Source organism: Lissotriton vulgaris, chromosome 6 (genome assembly GCF_964263255.1).
Source record: "Lissotriton vulgaris chromosome 6, aLisVul1.2, whole genome shotgun sequence".
NCBI classification, from domain to species: domain Eukaryota; kingdom Metazoa; phylum Chordata; class Amphibia; order Caudata; family Salamandridae; genus Lissotriton; species Lissotriton vulgaris.
Genome location: NC_141694.1, coordinates 1538957237 through 1538974651, shown reverse-complemented (window position 1 = coordinate 1538974651; position 17415 = coordinate 1538957237). Strand labels below are relative to the sequence as shown.

The 17415-nt window shown below is 41.5% G+C and overlaps 1 protein-coding gene across 2 annotated transcripts in view; it reads right to left on the bottom strand.

The window, feature by feature from the left end:
• Positions 1-87: 87 nt before the first annotated feature.
• Positions 88-17415, bottom strand: part of BTBD3 (BTB domain containing 3) — a 74965-nt gene continuing 57637 nt past the window's right edge. Inside the window, exon 5 of one of the 2 annotated variants that reach the window (XM_086927720.1) lies at positions 88-9391. In XM_086927720.1, the coding sequence (XP_086783846.1) occupies positions 8359-9391 (1033 nt within the window). In that variant the 3' untranslated portion in view covers positions 88-8358. The remainder of the gene's footprint in view (positions 9392-17415) is intronic. The other variant, XM_086927719.1, reaches the window with a different exon arrangement.

Below are 17415 nucleotides of genomic sequence, written 5' to 3'. Positions count from 1 at the left end.
ACCACCCCTAAAAAAACACGGATGCAGAGAATACATAGTACAGAAAAGCAACCTTTCATTTGGTAAAAACAACAAGCAAAAAACTTAGTGAAATATTAATTTTATTAATTATATTAATTTTATTCGTATGCTTTATTCGATACACATTCATGTGTCTTACGCCATTTGCACTGTCACATCAAAGTTACAGTACTAACATTCACTTTGAGGTACTTCATATGCTTCCTTCTTTAATACTGTAAGCTGGATAGTTCCAAGTACTTTTCAAGCACACACTGGAAGCAGTCGCCTGAAATTAGGGGACATCTTATTACGACACTGTAAAAACAATTCAGTGCAATAATATGTAGAAATAAAAACTATCGACATAAATACTAATTTGAATATCATTTATCTATATTACATTTGGACATATAAACAGCACCGCTAATTAACATACCTATACAGAGACTCTGTGGCATATCTTCCAACAGCATTATGAAGCTCATTTGCATGTGTTGTGCTTTTAAAAGCCTAGAACATATAGTGCCTTATGACTGGGGGACCTTTAACAAAAATTAAATGACAAACTACGCATGTGGGTCAAAGGAAAATCAATGCAATCATTGACTGGCGTGATTACTTTTTAACAGTTCATTTCGTGATTAATTTCGATAATTTAAAAAGGGAACAGCTGTGTGACTGCGCCTTGCTCAGCAGTTTAAAATTGTGCATCCGTTTCAAGAACCTAAATGCAGTAAATTAAGTTGTGCATGGAGCTTAAATGTGGGATTCAGCATTACACTGCAGCAATACTTACATCTCAAAACTGTACAAAACCCATTAAATAGATGCAAGGCTTCCATAACATTTTATTGAAATGATTAAAAGATTTGGAAATATTAAATATGAATTACAGTTTATGTCAAAATGGAATGCTGTAAAAGTAAAAACCACGTGTAGATCGTCTCGTATGGCTGACTTTATTGCCACTTAATTCTACTCTCCATAAAATAGGAATATCTAGAATTCTATGTAAACTGCAAAACTTTTGTATACTTCTGTACACATATACACATTTACATAGGGATGCAGTTCAGAACTCCCCCCCCCACCCCCAACTCTGTTTACAGGTCTTTTAAAAAAGTGCAGAAAAGGATTGTCGGATTAATGACAGCATGGAGAGCTTTGATATCAAGCTTGCGCGATATCCACTAAATTTTGCTAACAGAGAGAGCACATTGCATGGACAGCCTCTGACCGAGCAGCAGATATGATTCTAAACAGAGAGCATTGCAATTTGTAGTTTTCCACTGGACCACACACTCAGTGGGAGTTAATTATGGATGAATCAATTATTCCAATGCATTTCTTTAAACTGTACCATTGGGCAGATCAGCTTTACTTTTTAATAACCATTCTTTCCATAACTACTGTGGTAATCATCGTAACGCCAATCCAGAAACATGGAAGTAAAAGTTGGTTTACAATAAGACCAATACTTCGGCTAAACTCCTTAAATCTTAACAATTTGGAAATCCGATTGCACTGTGACAGCAAACTCCTTCAAATTGGCCAAATTGAAAACATAGTGTTTACCACATACGTCAGTGACTATACACAGGCCTGATGGAGCTGGGCACTGGCAAATCAGAAAGAGTCAATGAATTAAGAGTACAGAATACACTGAACAAGCAAATTATTTTCTCAAGCCTCTCTCTCTCTCCATTTCCCTACCAGCAGAAACAATTTAAAAAACAGGTGACTGGAAGTTGGTAAAAGTAACTGCCCAAACGAAGCTTTCAACAGACAAGTTACAATGAACAGTTTAGTCAAAGTAAATATCAGTTCTTGAAAGACAATCCAAAATGCATGATTGCGAACATAAGTAAATTAGCCTATTTGGCTGCGCTGCTGATCTCAATTTTTTTGGTCAAATAATCTTGTGGGTCTAAAACAGAAGAATCCTCATGGTCCCACATAAAACATTTACAATTTCCTAGGACAGAAGTACAGAAATGGAGCGTACCTCATAAACACTGCAGTTGATAGAAATTCTAGAAAAAGAGCAATCACGTTTGCCTAAACCAAGGAGAAAATAAGAGCATCTTTCAAGAGAGCGAAAGTCCAGCACCCAATAACGTAGGCCGAAACAACATCTGCTTAACATGCACTATTTACTTTCCTCAACCTCTTAGATGAGTTGAGACAACAAAAGGAATTACTTGTCTTGTTGGTTAACCGACCAGGCAGAAAAAGGTGCTGCTCTACTTCTCAATACAAAACATGGAAAACTGCCATCAAGGTATGCAAAACTTTAGGGACTGCAAGATGGTGGTCACATCTAGACATGTATGTGCAGTCATTTCCCACTCTGCTAAGAGGATGTTATTAGCTCAGGTTTTGATTTTGTGGGCGTGCCAAAATAAACCAAGAGATTTAAGTAATGATGGTTGCCTGGTTGTGCTATAACCTAAAATAAAAATCCAGAGGAAGAGCACACCTAATTACACCATATAAGTAAGAAGAAGAAGCAGAGGGTGATGCAATTTCTTTAGGTTAAAGGAAAACTGAACTTGAGCTGCAACTCTACCAAGAGACCTGGCCTGTAAAACTACCTGAACACATGGGCCTATCAGACTTATTCTCTGGCCCCACCAAGAAGCTGTACATTGTGAGCGCAGGGACTAGGAGACTAGATCCTTGATATTGAGAAAGAAGTTTAAGTAGCAAATGCAAAGTTCTTCTTTTAATCTAACGATCTGTCCTGAAAAAGTATTGCCGTTCACGAACATTTCAGAACAAACTTTAACAAAATAATTGTTATGGACACCCACATCCTCTGCTTCTGCATGACTGGACAAGATGTCAAGTGTTGATGCAGTGAGCAGCTAAATCTCTAGATAAGGAGCAGTTAACATACATGGCATGCCTGATGAGCTACCATAAGACTGTGGTGGTCAAGTCAGAGTTGCATTTAAACTAAAGGGAAGAGTCAGTCACCCTACAAAACACTGGATGGCGCCTCATACCAGGGGAAATCTAGGAGGCATCCGGCAGAAATACTGAATATAACTGATAAGCCTATCATAACTGCTTAGAAAAAAAAACTGACAAATGCAACTTTGAACACTTGAAATCCTCAAGAGTAAAATAAGGATTCACAAGAGATCTAGAGAACGTTCCTCAAACTGTAAGATTGAAAAATAGAGCAAATAATTCTTCTGGGATGGGCTTGGTAGTATCAAGCTCAAGGAACATCATGACTACATAAAGCAATCCATTAGAGATCTTTGTGTGGAGGAAAGATGGGCACATGCAATCTCAAAAACTAGCATGAGTCAATTTAAAGAAGCTTGACATCAAGTAGAACAATGAGAAAACCATAGGTAGTCTCATCTGAGATGTATGTGTGGCCCTTAAGTTAGGACTGGAGCACTCAAAATCCCTGAAGAGTCAGCCAGGTGCAGGTGAGAGTAGGGAATCTTGAAGTAGAATTTATGTATTGTTTACCATCAATAACCACATACTCTAACTCTGCTGGCTTAAGAAGTATGCATGGAACAAAAGGATTCAGAACAGCAAAAACTGCCTCTGGAATTCAACTGTTACATGAGAGAAGACATTGTCAGTCGAAAAAACACCTTCTATTCAAGTAAAGAAACTGCTTGAGCACATCCCAAATCGTGTTGCATGTTTCTGTGTAACAGAAACTAGAACACAGAGCTGCCAATTGAATAGAAGTTTTTGCGGAAAACACGTCTTGATATGAAAGTTATATTTGCACTCTTTAGTAAAAAGAGTAACTGCCTCTGTATGCATTTGTGGTTCTATTAATTTCCCCCAAATGTATAAGTAATGTTTGGCCATGACCTTAATGGAGTTGCCATACAGACTGCTAGTTCGCCAATAAGATTACTAACCTCACTTTGCAAGCTTCACATATTTGCTGTCTTGCCCTTCTTTATGCTTGCTATATGGTACCCTGGAAAAGGAAAACATGTAAAACTTAGCTGTAAGTGTTGGCTACCTCTAGAATAAACGGAAACCACAAAGTCTGGCCACCTTCTTTGGGAATTTAGCTTGAATTGTTTGAACCCAAGGTGGGAAGGGAGCTTTTCTAAACTGGGGATACTGATTAGGTACCTGGTACCAACTTCTAATGACAGAGCCTGGAGTACAAACTGCATGAGGTGCAAAGGGATTGTCTTTTGCAACCACATGATTTGGTACACTGTACAGATACTTCATTCTGTTCTGGCCTGTCCATGCCTATTAATGGGAATTCATGATTTTCAAATCTATTGCGGTTCTTACTAATCCGAGTACAGCAATCCCGTATTAGATTGAACTTTACCTCCATTGGTGAACTCCATTAAGTACTCCGAGACTCCCGTCAGATTTTCTCTCTACTACGCTGGACGCCACTTCAGATGGAGTACAATGTTAGTTCAGGAAAAACGGGCAGCTAAGGGAGGCGTTTGCGTTTCAAAGGGTTTTTTTCAGGCAAAGAATGCCAAATAAAATAACAGTTCTCAAATGCAGAAGCCAGCTACTCTGAGTCTACTGAGGAAAATAACAAGCACAGTAGTTTTTTAGTCTTCTGACCCAAGGAGCAAAAAACAACATGTAAGTCTTTTCAAGGTGAGTGGTTGGGCAGGACGATAAAGTGACTACACACTTCTCGTGCTTAGAAAAAGCAGACCACAAACACCGTTCCATTTTATATCAACCTTGGAAGGCAAACAACCAAACTGAGGCACACATGAGACACAGATGCTGGCAGGTTGCAAATGTCATGCACTGAGCCAGCTGTAGGAATACTGATATGACTGAGTATTTATTCCCAATTAAGATAGTAGCTACACTGAGATCCACGAAAGGCAATTCTAAGTAAACGATTTCACAAAACGTTCCGATACTGCATTTCGAGCGGTTAAACCCAAAGATTGCGGTTTATATAGATATCAGCAAGATAGCGTTAAGCAAACTATCTTCGAATGTCCTCAGCATTGGACAGAGGGGGCTTGATTTTAGGGGAATTTAATTCCGGGGTTCAAAAAAGCAATTTGCTAACTCTTCTCAAATGTTATTCTGGATTACAGATAGAAAAATGAGACTCACAAAAATGTGCAACGTTATTATCATTTAGTGGTATTGCTACACCACGCATTTCTTATTAAATGCAAAGTCAAAGTGATAAATACTGAAACATTTGAGGTAAGACTAAGAAAATAAATTTCAAATTCTTAGCTACATAAAACACGAATTGTTTTCAAAGCAGGTTCCCCAAAAATCTATGAAATAGTCTAAAGGGTTCTTAAATAAGGCAGCATTGCAACGTTCAATTTAAATCACCTTTCATCGGGCACACATATCAAGAAACAGAGTCCCATGTGGATATTCTGTTCAACCTCATTCAACACTGCCATTTACCCTTTCTGCACTCCGCCAGCTCTTGCTTCTTTATTGTATTTAAAATCAGACATGTTATCCTGCGATATCTAATTGCGATTGTAGTTTTCATACGTGTTCATACATTTTTTGAAGTTAACTAGTAAAGCTCATAGGCATTTTGTTGGTGATATCCAAAATTCCCATAGATAATTAACATGCCAGAAGACATGCAAAAGAGCCAAGTCCTTAAATTAAAGATCTGTAACTTACTTTGCAACACAGAGCAACAAATAATCAAACCAGTGTACTTTCAAATGGTAACACTACCTATATTTATCAATGCCAGAGCCAAGTACTACTTTGTCAACCAAGAATTCAAGGATTGTCCTCCTCTAAATGTGTGCTTCACTAAAACACCCAATTGGGTTTGATGTAGCTGTGCCAACTAGATGGATGGTAAAAATGCACAGAAAAGAAGAGCATTAAAAAACATACATATGGAAGCAGTCTAAGGTGCATTCTCAAATATATAACCACAGGAGTTTGTCGTAGTATTATACAACTGCAGGCTGCCGTTGTTTTAACAGACCAAGGTGCACAGAGACGGCCAAATGTAGCAACAGTGGGATGCTTTGAAGGAGACATTAGGTTGCAAGATCAAAAAAAACCCTGTCAAATGACTTTTCAAAAAAACTTCAATTTTGGCTGTTTCGAAACTAGAACATCTCACATTTTGTGTGATACTGCAGTTGCAACAAAACAAGGAAGATCAGATCAGGAAGGATATGCATAATTTATGCATTTCCAAGGCACGTGTCAATAGGTCATCCTCCAAGGTGAGGGCATCTACTGTCCCTAAATAGTCATGAAGAATGAGTAATGAGAAAAGCAAATGAAACTGCTAGGTTAACTCTCAGTATCACAGCTACAGCACAAACCCGCACTGTTAGATTAGAAGAAGCTCATTGAACAGTCAGACTAGTCTGACACACCTGTGCACATCAACTGTTTTAAATGTCATTCGAAAGAAAAAAATCTGTGAAGAAAGTGACCCACGGATTACGTACAAATGCAACCGAGGTAAAGGTATATTATTAGTTTCTTTAGCTGTTGTCCAATCTGAAATGCGTCTACTCAAAGAAAATGAGACCAGCAAGTGTAGCACACACCATTCAATTGTTTTTTTAAATATTATCCTTGCCGCCATCTCTACAGTTCAGTGACGATTTAATAGAAACTAAAAGGAATGATTGAAAACTTGAGTTCATGAAAGACTTTTTAGAAGAAGTACACCATGAGGAAGCTATCGTCAACAATCTAACAGGTGGCATAAATTATTGTTTAGTAAAAGGAATTTTGAGACTTCTTTCACATCACTATTGCAATACCGAATGAAAATATTTACGCAAACTGTGCACTTATACATTTGTGACAGTGCAGCCAAAGCTAACTCTAATCAGTAAACTGCCACATAAGAGAAAATGGTCTTTGGTTCGTTTCCACCAGCAAATCTATATGGTTCTGTAAAAAAAAAAATAGGGCAGCATGAGCATATGTAAGAAAGCACACTAACATTTGTAGAAAACTACTAAACGACAAGCAGAAACGAGAACAAGCGACATAACCTTATTTCCCTTGTTATATACGTGCTTAATGCACTACCGAAAATGCCTTATCTGCAGGTAGGTGCATTTTTTTTGCATTAATAATAAAATTAAAGAGTTCGTGTTTCGTGACAAGGTATGGCGTTGCTGGCTATCTTTTTTCAAATTTAGAAACCATTACTTTGCTGCAAACTGAAATGATTGGTCAAGGGTCAGAAGACACTACTAGGAATGTCCTGGGAAAAACAAAAACACCCCCCAAAAATACATGAACAGAGTGGCATACGAAATTATTAGCACTTTAATTAATTAAAGTCACCTTTTGTGCGCGTTTCTCATTTCTCAGTACAAGGAGCCTTTGAAAATATCGCTCAGAGTGCGGTATGGATGTGGGTGGCCTTGGGCCACCACTACAGTAACCCATGTCAAATCTTATAAAGTAGCCTTCTAGTAAAGCACGTTTCTTTCTATTCCAGGAGCTTTGTAAATTAGTACAGGTCTTACAATCCTACAGTTCAGTTACACAAAGGCCAATTCCTATGCAAAATGGTCACGTACCACAGTGCTTTGGCATTTACCTATGTGATGGGAAAAAAACGACCTGCTCTAGAAATAGCTTAATTTGGTTAGTTTTATTATTCAATAATCTTGAAGTTGAAAGGCTAGGTATGAAGCAATAAAAACACTTTCGAACAATTATGGCCATATAAAAATATGAATGCGGCTGTATCTCTGAATAGGGATAAATAAAAGAATTTGAAGGGCAACCAGTGAATAATAATGTACACAACAAAGCATGTTCTTGATCCATAAAGGATGCGCGATATGGGTAGACTGAAAATTGAAATGCACAATTTTTAAGCCTAAATAAAAGCATGAAGGACTAAGGTTAGGATTCAAAAGTCCAAGGTATTCTTGGACTAAGTCTCTGACCGAGGCCCATGTGTCTGGGTGGAAATAATGTTTTTGTGTCCAAGGTCAATTTTCCAGATTCAGGAGGTCTAAAATGCAAGCAGAATCTTGGGTCTAGACATTCAAAGGCCCTACGGGAATATCGAACAACAGCTTCACAGTAAAGAGCGATTGCATGTTTAGATTTTTTTGTGTGTACACAGACTGTCATTCTGCACACACTTTAAATTGGGTCATAGGGCTCATCTTGATCACATGCCTCCTGATCAATGGATTTGCAGGACTTCCCTGATAGCGTCATTATCTGGTGTTCTACAAAAAGAGTGGTGACCTGTATTGGCGATTAGCAACATCCAGAGAGGGATGCAGATGTAATAATTAATCTACTTTATACTGAAGGTACTGAAGGTTGCTAGTCACTGAAGAAGCACATCTAAATGTCATATCAAACTCTCTCAAATCTTTATCAAGCATAGAATATGAGCTCTGGAATCTGCCCTCCTTGAACTCCGGTACCATTGGTACTGTCTGAAGAACACTGAAACTGGACAGTTACTTTCCCACACTGGACTTCAGTCATTCCTTCTTGCCCAAAATAACTTAGCTCATTGCTATCCAGGATTACACTAGCGGTATAAAATGTGTCTGGCTCTATTTGGACTGGATATTCAAACCACACAGGGAAAGTGTTGCTGGATCCATCAGAAAAATATTTACTCAAGTTTTGTCCTAGAATAACACCCTGCCGTTTCAGTTCAATTTTTGCGCTATATTCCGCTGATCCACAACTGGAACCATAGAGACCAAAGCCAGCAATGAAAACTCTCTTATCAACAGCGAACTGAATGCTATCACATCGGCCTCTGTATCGCCACTGGTTACTGCGGTAGGCACAAGACTGGAAACGGTGGCATCGTTGAGGAACAAGGCCTTTCCTGGCTTTGCTCACAAACTCTAGATCTGGCTTTTTAGCAGCTGTGTACCATAAAAATATATCATTGGTTTCCGTCAGAGTCAAGATCCCTGACTGTGCAGCACCATTTGCAAAATCATCAAGTGCCATAGTAGGTATACGAATTAAGTAAAGTGCTTTCCCTAGTACTTTTCGTTTATTGTCTATAGAAACAGTCATGTCTTGCCGCTGGCATTCCACCTCAGCCCAGTTGAGTGCTGCCTCAAAAACAACAATTTCTTTGGCATTCAAGGTCTCTCTTCGGAGAATACTTTCTAATGTCTGAAAATCAATGTCACAGAAGCCTTCAGATTTTAGAGCCAGTTCCGCCTGTGCATCAATCACTTCCCAGCAGCGCTGGGTCAGATCAGGTTCTTCAAAAAGACAGCTCTGTGAGAGCAGGACGCAAGCGTTCTTTGCACTGAGGCTAGTTTCCAGGAAATTAACACATGCTCGTGCAAGATGAGGAACAATGTACTTCTTTGCAGCATAAAGTGTTGCCAATACCGTATCAGCCGATAAGTCAATTTCATCGCAGTAGATATACCTGGAAAAGTAAGGACAGTCGCATATTAGCACAGAAACAACAGCTTACACCAGACAAGAGCCATGCCCACCAAAAACAAAGCAAAGATTTTTTAGACAAAAAGGAATTGTTAACAAATAATTGTTGTACCAGCTTAAAGTCTGTAATATATTAACTGGCAATACATACTCGTGTAATCTACTACATGGTCCATGCCGCTAAACTAAAACGTTTGAAAACTCAGTGCGCCGGTATTCACTCCAGGATTTCTCTAATGTCGCCCGTCAAGCATAATCTCTCAATTGCTAGTCCCAAAATGCTCTGGTTGTTGCCACATTAATCTATGATATAACTATACACTATCCCAGGATTCTTGGACTAGAGGTGATTGAGAGCATAATATTTAAAACAAAATCCTACATTTCCTTTGAAAATTAAATAAAGATTAAAAGTTGAGTTTCAGCGTCATATTTCCTATTAAGATAGCACCATAAGCAGCCAAAAATGTCCAAGAGACGTTGAAAGCAAGATACACCCAAAGGGTTGAGATGAACAGAATGTAAAGATTAGACTGGGTTGTGCAATATCTCCTTGTCTCAAAACCTGGGACGTGTGTGTGTGTGTGTGTGTGTAGAACTAAATCTTTGTTGGAATACGATAAAAAGCACGTTGAGAGCTCAGAACTAGTTACCAGTTTAGGAGTGAATTTCCTTCAAATAATGAGAAAATGGATTTGTGGGCATATAAAAGAAGGTAGGTAGGTGCATTTTGCAGCAACTGTAAATCAACAAATTAGTGGCAACATGTGTATGTGTTATTTTCAACCCAGATTGCAGATTTACTAAAGTAATTGACCATTACGTCCATGCAACTTTTCTAGGACAGCAATTTTTGGAAACACACAAGACGCAGAGCCAACAACTGAGCTGCAGTACATAAAGATTTTTCACCATGGGCCCATCTTGCAGCAGTTAATTTGGTAAAATGTAATGAATGAAAAATGGGTATGAAGAAAACGTATGCATTTTTTAAATGTGTCCAAGATACTGAGTATAGGAACAGTGTTTTTTCGTACAACTATGAATTTGAGGTTACCTATTCAGGGGGCATTTTGCTAAATGTTCACTTTCTCGCATACTTGCTTACTTTCGGAAGTCAACAACAGATCGAAATGTACTTGATAATAACAAATATTTTACTATTCTGTAGTCCAACACTTCTCCCAATAGAAATGGTACCTTAACCCCTTAAGTGCGGGGAACGTTCAGCGGTCGTCGCGTGCACTACCTCGCTAGTGCTGCGCACGTTCGCTGAACGTTCCATTCCCGTTAGCGCAATCGAACGTCCGCACTGGGGCGGAATTTTCGGCGCGCTTAACGGGTTAATGTGTGGTGAAACCTATCGCCCGTGACAGGAAAACCCCCAAAACGAGACGTGGAGAGTATTCAACAGAAAAAAGTAACCATTCTGGTGATGAGGGTTGCTGCTGAATTTGGGTTTGAGCTCAGCCACTACCCAGAACTTCATAAAAACTAGACACCCATGGGAGTCCAGGATGGTGGTGCTTTCATGGATCCTGCCTCCATTTCTTACCCAGAATGCCATGCAAACCTCAACCCTCGGCTACAATCATGCATTTTCTTCATAATTCTGTGACAGAAAGTTCTGTAATCTGTTGGGAACCTCAAACATTTTACCACCCAATGCTGCTACACTTTTGGAGGCGCTAGAGGGCGCACAGCAAAATGGCTGCGCTGTAGTGCAGCTCCACCTGCCGAATTGACAATCTGCTAATAATCCTGTTTCCCTCTAACATCCAAAACCTGAAATGAGAGAGAAATGAAGTGGTAACAAAGCAGACGGCATTGGGACGATTGAGCTGTAGTGTGCTGCCTTAACCACCGTGCATCGGCACCGGGCAGCACAGCTCACCATGCGATTCACTCTGCCACATTCCCCAAGCATGGAGCCCGGATGACACCCGAGCCATAGTTGCTGACCCCAGCACCCTTTGAGAGCTACGGTGAATGCACGAGCGGCAGTCTGGCTGAGCGGGTGGCGCTGGACAGCCTGTGCGTCCTCCCCTATCGCCGACAACCGAGTAGTGATTGCAGGCCCTCTGTGGTGACCAAGCGCTTCTGGGAGCTGCGGAAATGCTCCGGGCCCGGACGCTGCTTCTGGTGGGTGTCTGCACATAAAACCACTTACCAGGGGAGACCTGAGATAAGCATTCTGGTCGGTGCAAGAGGCCTGGGCTAGAGGCGCCCGTGTACGCGGCCTGCTCCTGCCGATCCAGCACAATTGGAACTGTGGCTGGCCCTACCTGCAGGCATTGTGTCAGCTGGGCCCGCTGATACCCCGCTATAGTCTCACGGGCTGATTGAGGGCATATTATTATTTTAAACTAACTCTGCATGTTCGTAGCGTGACATGGCTGCACAGTTGCCTCCAGGTATGTAAAGTGAGAGTCTACTCCTAAGAGTGCGTATCTCACTGCGACACGAGCTCTGATCTGGCATGAAGACATTGGCTCAACTGACAGTTCAGGCTAACAGTGTGAATATTGTGTGGGACGGACCTCGAACTGTGGCGACTGACCCCTCCTGATGTGTATTTGGAGTCCACCATCACAGGCAGACTGGAGTCCTATGAAAAGGCATTGCTTCGTGAAATTTTTGGGGCGGAGCATCTACCCCAAGTGCTAATCGTAGATCGAGCTCACCGCTCTTTGGCAGCTCGCCCTCCCCCAGGTGCCCCACCATGACCGATTACTGCTAGCCTGTTGAATTACAAGGACCGTGATTCAATTTGCACAAGTCAAGGGAAAAAGGGATCATAAACTATCAGGGAAACAACTTGGCTTTCTATCCAGACTTCACTCCTGTAGTCTAAGCAGCAAGAAAAGAATACCAAACTGTTAAGAAACTGCTGATGACAAAGTTTTCCATTCGCCATGCTCTACCCGGCACGGCTGACTATTGTTGCAGAGGGTAAATCGAAAATCTTCACCAATCCCAAGGCAGCTATGGAATATACAAAAACCTTCAAACGTAGAGACCGTGAAATCTCTGCCACACCAGACGATGAAGACTGTTCGCCACAGCACTCTGTGTAAGGATGCATCAGTTGTGCACAAAGTCTGTACCAGAAGGTGCTCCAGGCTCTCTGTATTACAATAGTTTCTATTGTTATGTGAATGGGGGATTTGCTCTACGGCCTTTTTGCTTCCCTTTCAGACCGACTGTCAATTTTATTGCTTTACAAGTATTGGAAAATGTTGTTGCTAATAAGAATGCTGGTCTCTCTCCCTCTCTAGCTCGCTATTCAGGAGCTATGGGAAATCTATCTAGGTGGTTTGGCCACCATTCTTCTCATCTGAGAGGTTGAATGCGATCCAGCGTTCTCCCATGGGTGTCCCCCTCAGTTACCTTCTAATATGTTTTGCATTTGGGGTTGGTCTTTGGGTTTCTGGGATGGCTTCAGAAAAGTTGGAGGTGCTGAAATAAGCGGGGGAGGTAATGGGAGGTGGGGTTATATGGAACTTTTTTATGTGGCTAAGTGGAATTCACAGATACCACTGTCGATCTATATTTTGCCCCAATCCTTAGATACAACACGCATTCTGATCAATAAGTTAACATGACAGTGCTAGATACTGAAATGATTGCATGCATAACGTGGAATGTTCGTGGGCTGAACTCCCCCAAACAAATTAGACAAGTACTAGCCTATCTAGAAAGGCATGATGTTAAGATTGTTTCGTCAGATGCGTCTCCTGGAGGAGTGCAATCGGAGACCAAGGTGGGTATGCAATGGGCTGGATGCAGACGACTGGCATCTTCATATTCATCGTACGCAAGAGGGGTGATTGCATTAATAAAGAAAAATCTTCCATTAAAAAAAAAAAATGTTGCTACACTTTGTCTGATAAAATCAGTACCCCCACTTTTTTGGCTGGGTCTAGTACCCTCTCCTACCACTACCCTTCTTTTACAGTTTTTGCTCCTTGGGGTCTCTTGGGATTTTACCCCGCACCTTGTGTGGGAGGTGCAGATTGGGGATAAATACCCCTTATTACACTCCCCCCCCCCCCCCCGCCCCCCTCCGAAGACTGTTGTGTGGAGGCAGAGCACTCCTCTCTCAACAAACATTTCCCGGATGTCTAGTGTGTGAATCTCTGTTCGGGCTGCAGTCATGTGGTGATCCCCAAAAAGGATCCACTCAGTAGAAGTAGTGCTGGAAAGAGGACATTTTCCCCTTTTTAGCACTACCTCTTCCATCTTGATCTCTGCTCGGGGAGAGTGGAGATATGCCTCCCAAGCATTGATCAAAGTGAAACTAGTTGGCACTTAATAGCACTGAATGGTTTTACTTTCAGTCACAGCGAAGTTAGTGTGTTGCAGGTCAGTGCTTGGAAAAAAAAATATTTTAAGATATGAGGGAATTGCTTCTCACATTTGGAAATTATGTTATCAAAAGAAAATCATTTTTAAGGACCAAAATGGTTTTGTCAGGGAAAGCAGCGGACAAGACATTTGCTTCCTCCACATTCCATAGATAATGTGGAGGATGTGAAGGTCTCATTCTCTGCAATGTACAGGTTAAACCAGTGGCTCTCAATGACATGAAGTATGCATTGCACCAATTACAGTACTCTGATATGTTGGTACTCCTGCAAATTAAGTCAGAATAGGATCCCACTTGTGAAACTATGGAACTTAAATGCATGTGGTCAAATTCAGTAAAGGTGCTAAAAAAGATGGGACACTGAGGACCCTGGTGGCAATCAAAGATGACAATCTGAGGATAAAAGGAGTAAGGCAACAGAGACTGGACAAACACTTAAGAACAAATGCTGTTAGTGCCTGTATCTATCAGTTCACGCTCTCCCAGACAGTGGATAAAAATGGCTTTGTTAATGGAATCAAAAGCCACTTGCAGATCAACGATAATCATGACTGTGTTACTCAACATTATTAAAATTATCCAAGACCACCACATGTCTGCATCCAATTGAGGTCCAAAGTCCAAAGTAGTGACCAAGCTAGTCACTAGGCAGAAAAAGATCAATCCAAGCAGCTCTCACACTTACAGAGCTAGACTAGATAAGAGATGAAGAGAGAAAGACTGATCATTGATAGTCATCAAATCCAGAATCTACTTTTTCAATTAAGGAATGATCAGTGCCACTTTACAATTATTTGTCACAAAAACAGTCAATATTGATTGAATTATTATAATTACTTTTCCATAGATTTCACCACGTTAAGAGTATTTGTTAAGCAGTAGCAGGACGTAGGCACAATCCTTAAATTCTCCTTCAACTGCAGTCCAATTGGACCTAAAAAGAGGTCTAGTGGGGCAAATATTAGCCTGCAAGAAATCCAACTGTATAATGAATTGTTTACTTTTACGTAACGGATCTATTATAGTTTTACATGCTTAGTCTCCAAGGAAGAAGCAGTCCAAAACAGGTTTAATGCCGTCTGACATAAATGAAAGTCTATTCTGGCACAGGAGTCCAGGTCATACTGATGTAGGAAGGAGTATGTATGAACAGTTTTCCATGTGGTGACACAGCTTATATAAATGGCTTTGGTGCAAAGCTCTATAAAAAAAGCTACAGCAGCAGCTTTTCATCTCAGAAGATCTAGGACTGTACAGAAACCAAGCAGGGTCAGATATACACTCTATTCCCCATGTTATTCTCTTACGTATGACCTTGTCTTTCACCAAAGAACATCCCCTTCCCCCACAGCCCCCTACACTCCGTTTTCAAAGCTAATTGATTCTATAGGATAGTTATAGATTATAGACATATGAACTCACATAAGGAGTACAAAATCCACACAGCAAGCAAAACTGGTTAGGGGAAAAAAAACAATCTTTGATGTCTCCAAAGTTTTCATTTGTCAGAACATAGAGCCTAAAAACCAGTATCTAACTGCCTTTAGTTTCGACAGGGTGCAGTCTCATTTCGATGTTTGCCAATGGGCTATAAGAACAGTCCTGGGTTATGTTCAGAGCGCATCACTGAACAAGATTAACTTAAAAAAACAAAGATTGCCTACTTTACATTGTAATTCCTTGGATACAAGTTATCCAATTATGGCAAAGGTTTGACTTCTGATTCCCTTCAGAAGTGTGCTATCTTGCAGCCTCCTGATACTCTGAAGTTACAATCCTCGCTGGAATGCCTTAACTTTAGACAAACTTTCATGCCTCACTGTGCTGACAGAGTGAAACACTTGTATGCCTTGATTTCCATCACGTTTAAAGCAACACATTGACCGAAAACACACTCTGATATCTTGCACGCCCTAGAGACACAATATTTACAAACTAGGGATAGTAAGAGCAACTTAGTGCTCACTGAGTCCTACCAAGCCAGTGAGTTTATACTTATAAGACCTACAGTGAAGGCAGACTGTTTCTATAGCAATCAAGTCCCACTTGTATTCTCCAGCCAAAACATGTTTTGTTTCCACTGAAAAAGTTCTTACAGCTGTATATTGTGGTTTCTCCCATACCGGCAATAGAGGCAACCACTAAAGCAAGCATTCGTAATGCTTGCGCACTACGCTTGATGTGAGTGCAGTGGGCCTCTTCTTTTGAGTGCAGTGGATGTTGAGTTTCAGTATGATCCAACACTTTGCGCTCACGCTTTTCTCCAATATGAACAGAATGTCCCATAGAGAATTGGCTCAGATCAGCGTACACCCCTGCCGCAAGGACAGGGAGGCCAAGCTGTGATTGAAGGCAGACTGTGGAAGAAGGAGAGGGAGACCCAGAGGAGCACCCTGTATCCTGGGGTTCACAATTTACTCAAGATGCAGGTACAGAGCAAGAAAATAACGTTGCTATATAAATGTAAACGTAAATGTGTTTGTATTTATATAGCGCCTTCTACCCAGAGGTCTCGTAGCGCTGTATTCATACCGCTGTGGAACCCTTCCTGGCTTTCCTGTGAGATGTCCACTCCTGGGCACCCCCAAGGTAAAGCCAGGCATCCAAGCGCTGCTGGGGCAGTTGTGGAGATCAAGCAAGCTATTGCCCAGAGTCACAGAGTGGGATCCATGATTAGACTAGGCACCGAGGCGAGAATTATCAGGTCCGGGGAGATTGAGTCCAAGTGCCACCGAGGCGGGAATTGAACCCTGGTCCCGGGCCAGACCTCTGCATCAGGGTCTGCCGCTCTAACCCTTGAGCCACGCTTCTCCACTATATAAGAGAGAAAGGAGTGTAGGGCTACGGAGAGGAGTGCAGTAATGTCACAGCAGCTTAAAAGATCCGCTTGGCCCATGAGCTGGGGAGTTTGAAAACAACAAATGCGGGTCAGTACATGAGCCAAAGCTTAACAACAATAACTAGGACCAGGAAGGGAAAGTTTGTGCCATACGGCGCATGAAAAGAGTATGAGCGAGGGATGCCATCAGTCATGGTCACTTAGATCGCCAGCAGCAGCCGTTTGGGAGCTTGTACGAATGGAGCGCAGGGTTTTGTCCAGTTTTTTGGTGTAGGACAGAGCCGCCTATGGTTCCAGGAAGGTGTGAACCTGTGAGCCATCCCGGACACGCAGCTTGGACGGATACGCCAGAGAGTAGGATAGGAAATGTCATGTTTTTGCAGCAGACGTTTGGCAGGGAGAAATTCAGGGCGAGCAGCCTGAAACGCCATGGTATAATCAGGATAGATGGATAGCAGATTACCCTGATGACGAATTTCCCCCTTTTCCCTGGCAACTTGGAGGACCGCATCACAGTCTCTGAAGTTCATAAGTTTGGCGATGATAGGCCGAGCAGGGAAGCCAGGGGCAGGCCGAGGTCCCAAAGAGCAATGGCCCGCTCGACGATCAAAACAGGTGAGAGGACCTCTCCAAATAAATCGCGAATCAGATGCTCAACAAAGTCTTCCATTTTGGTTATGTTGGAGCACATCCATGATGCGGAGATTGCTTCTGCAGGAGCGCGCTTCCAAATCCTCATTCTTATTTTTAATGAGTTCCAAGACTTTGTCCATCTGTAGGAGTGCATGGTGATCCCGGG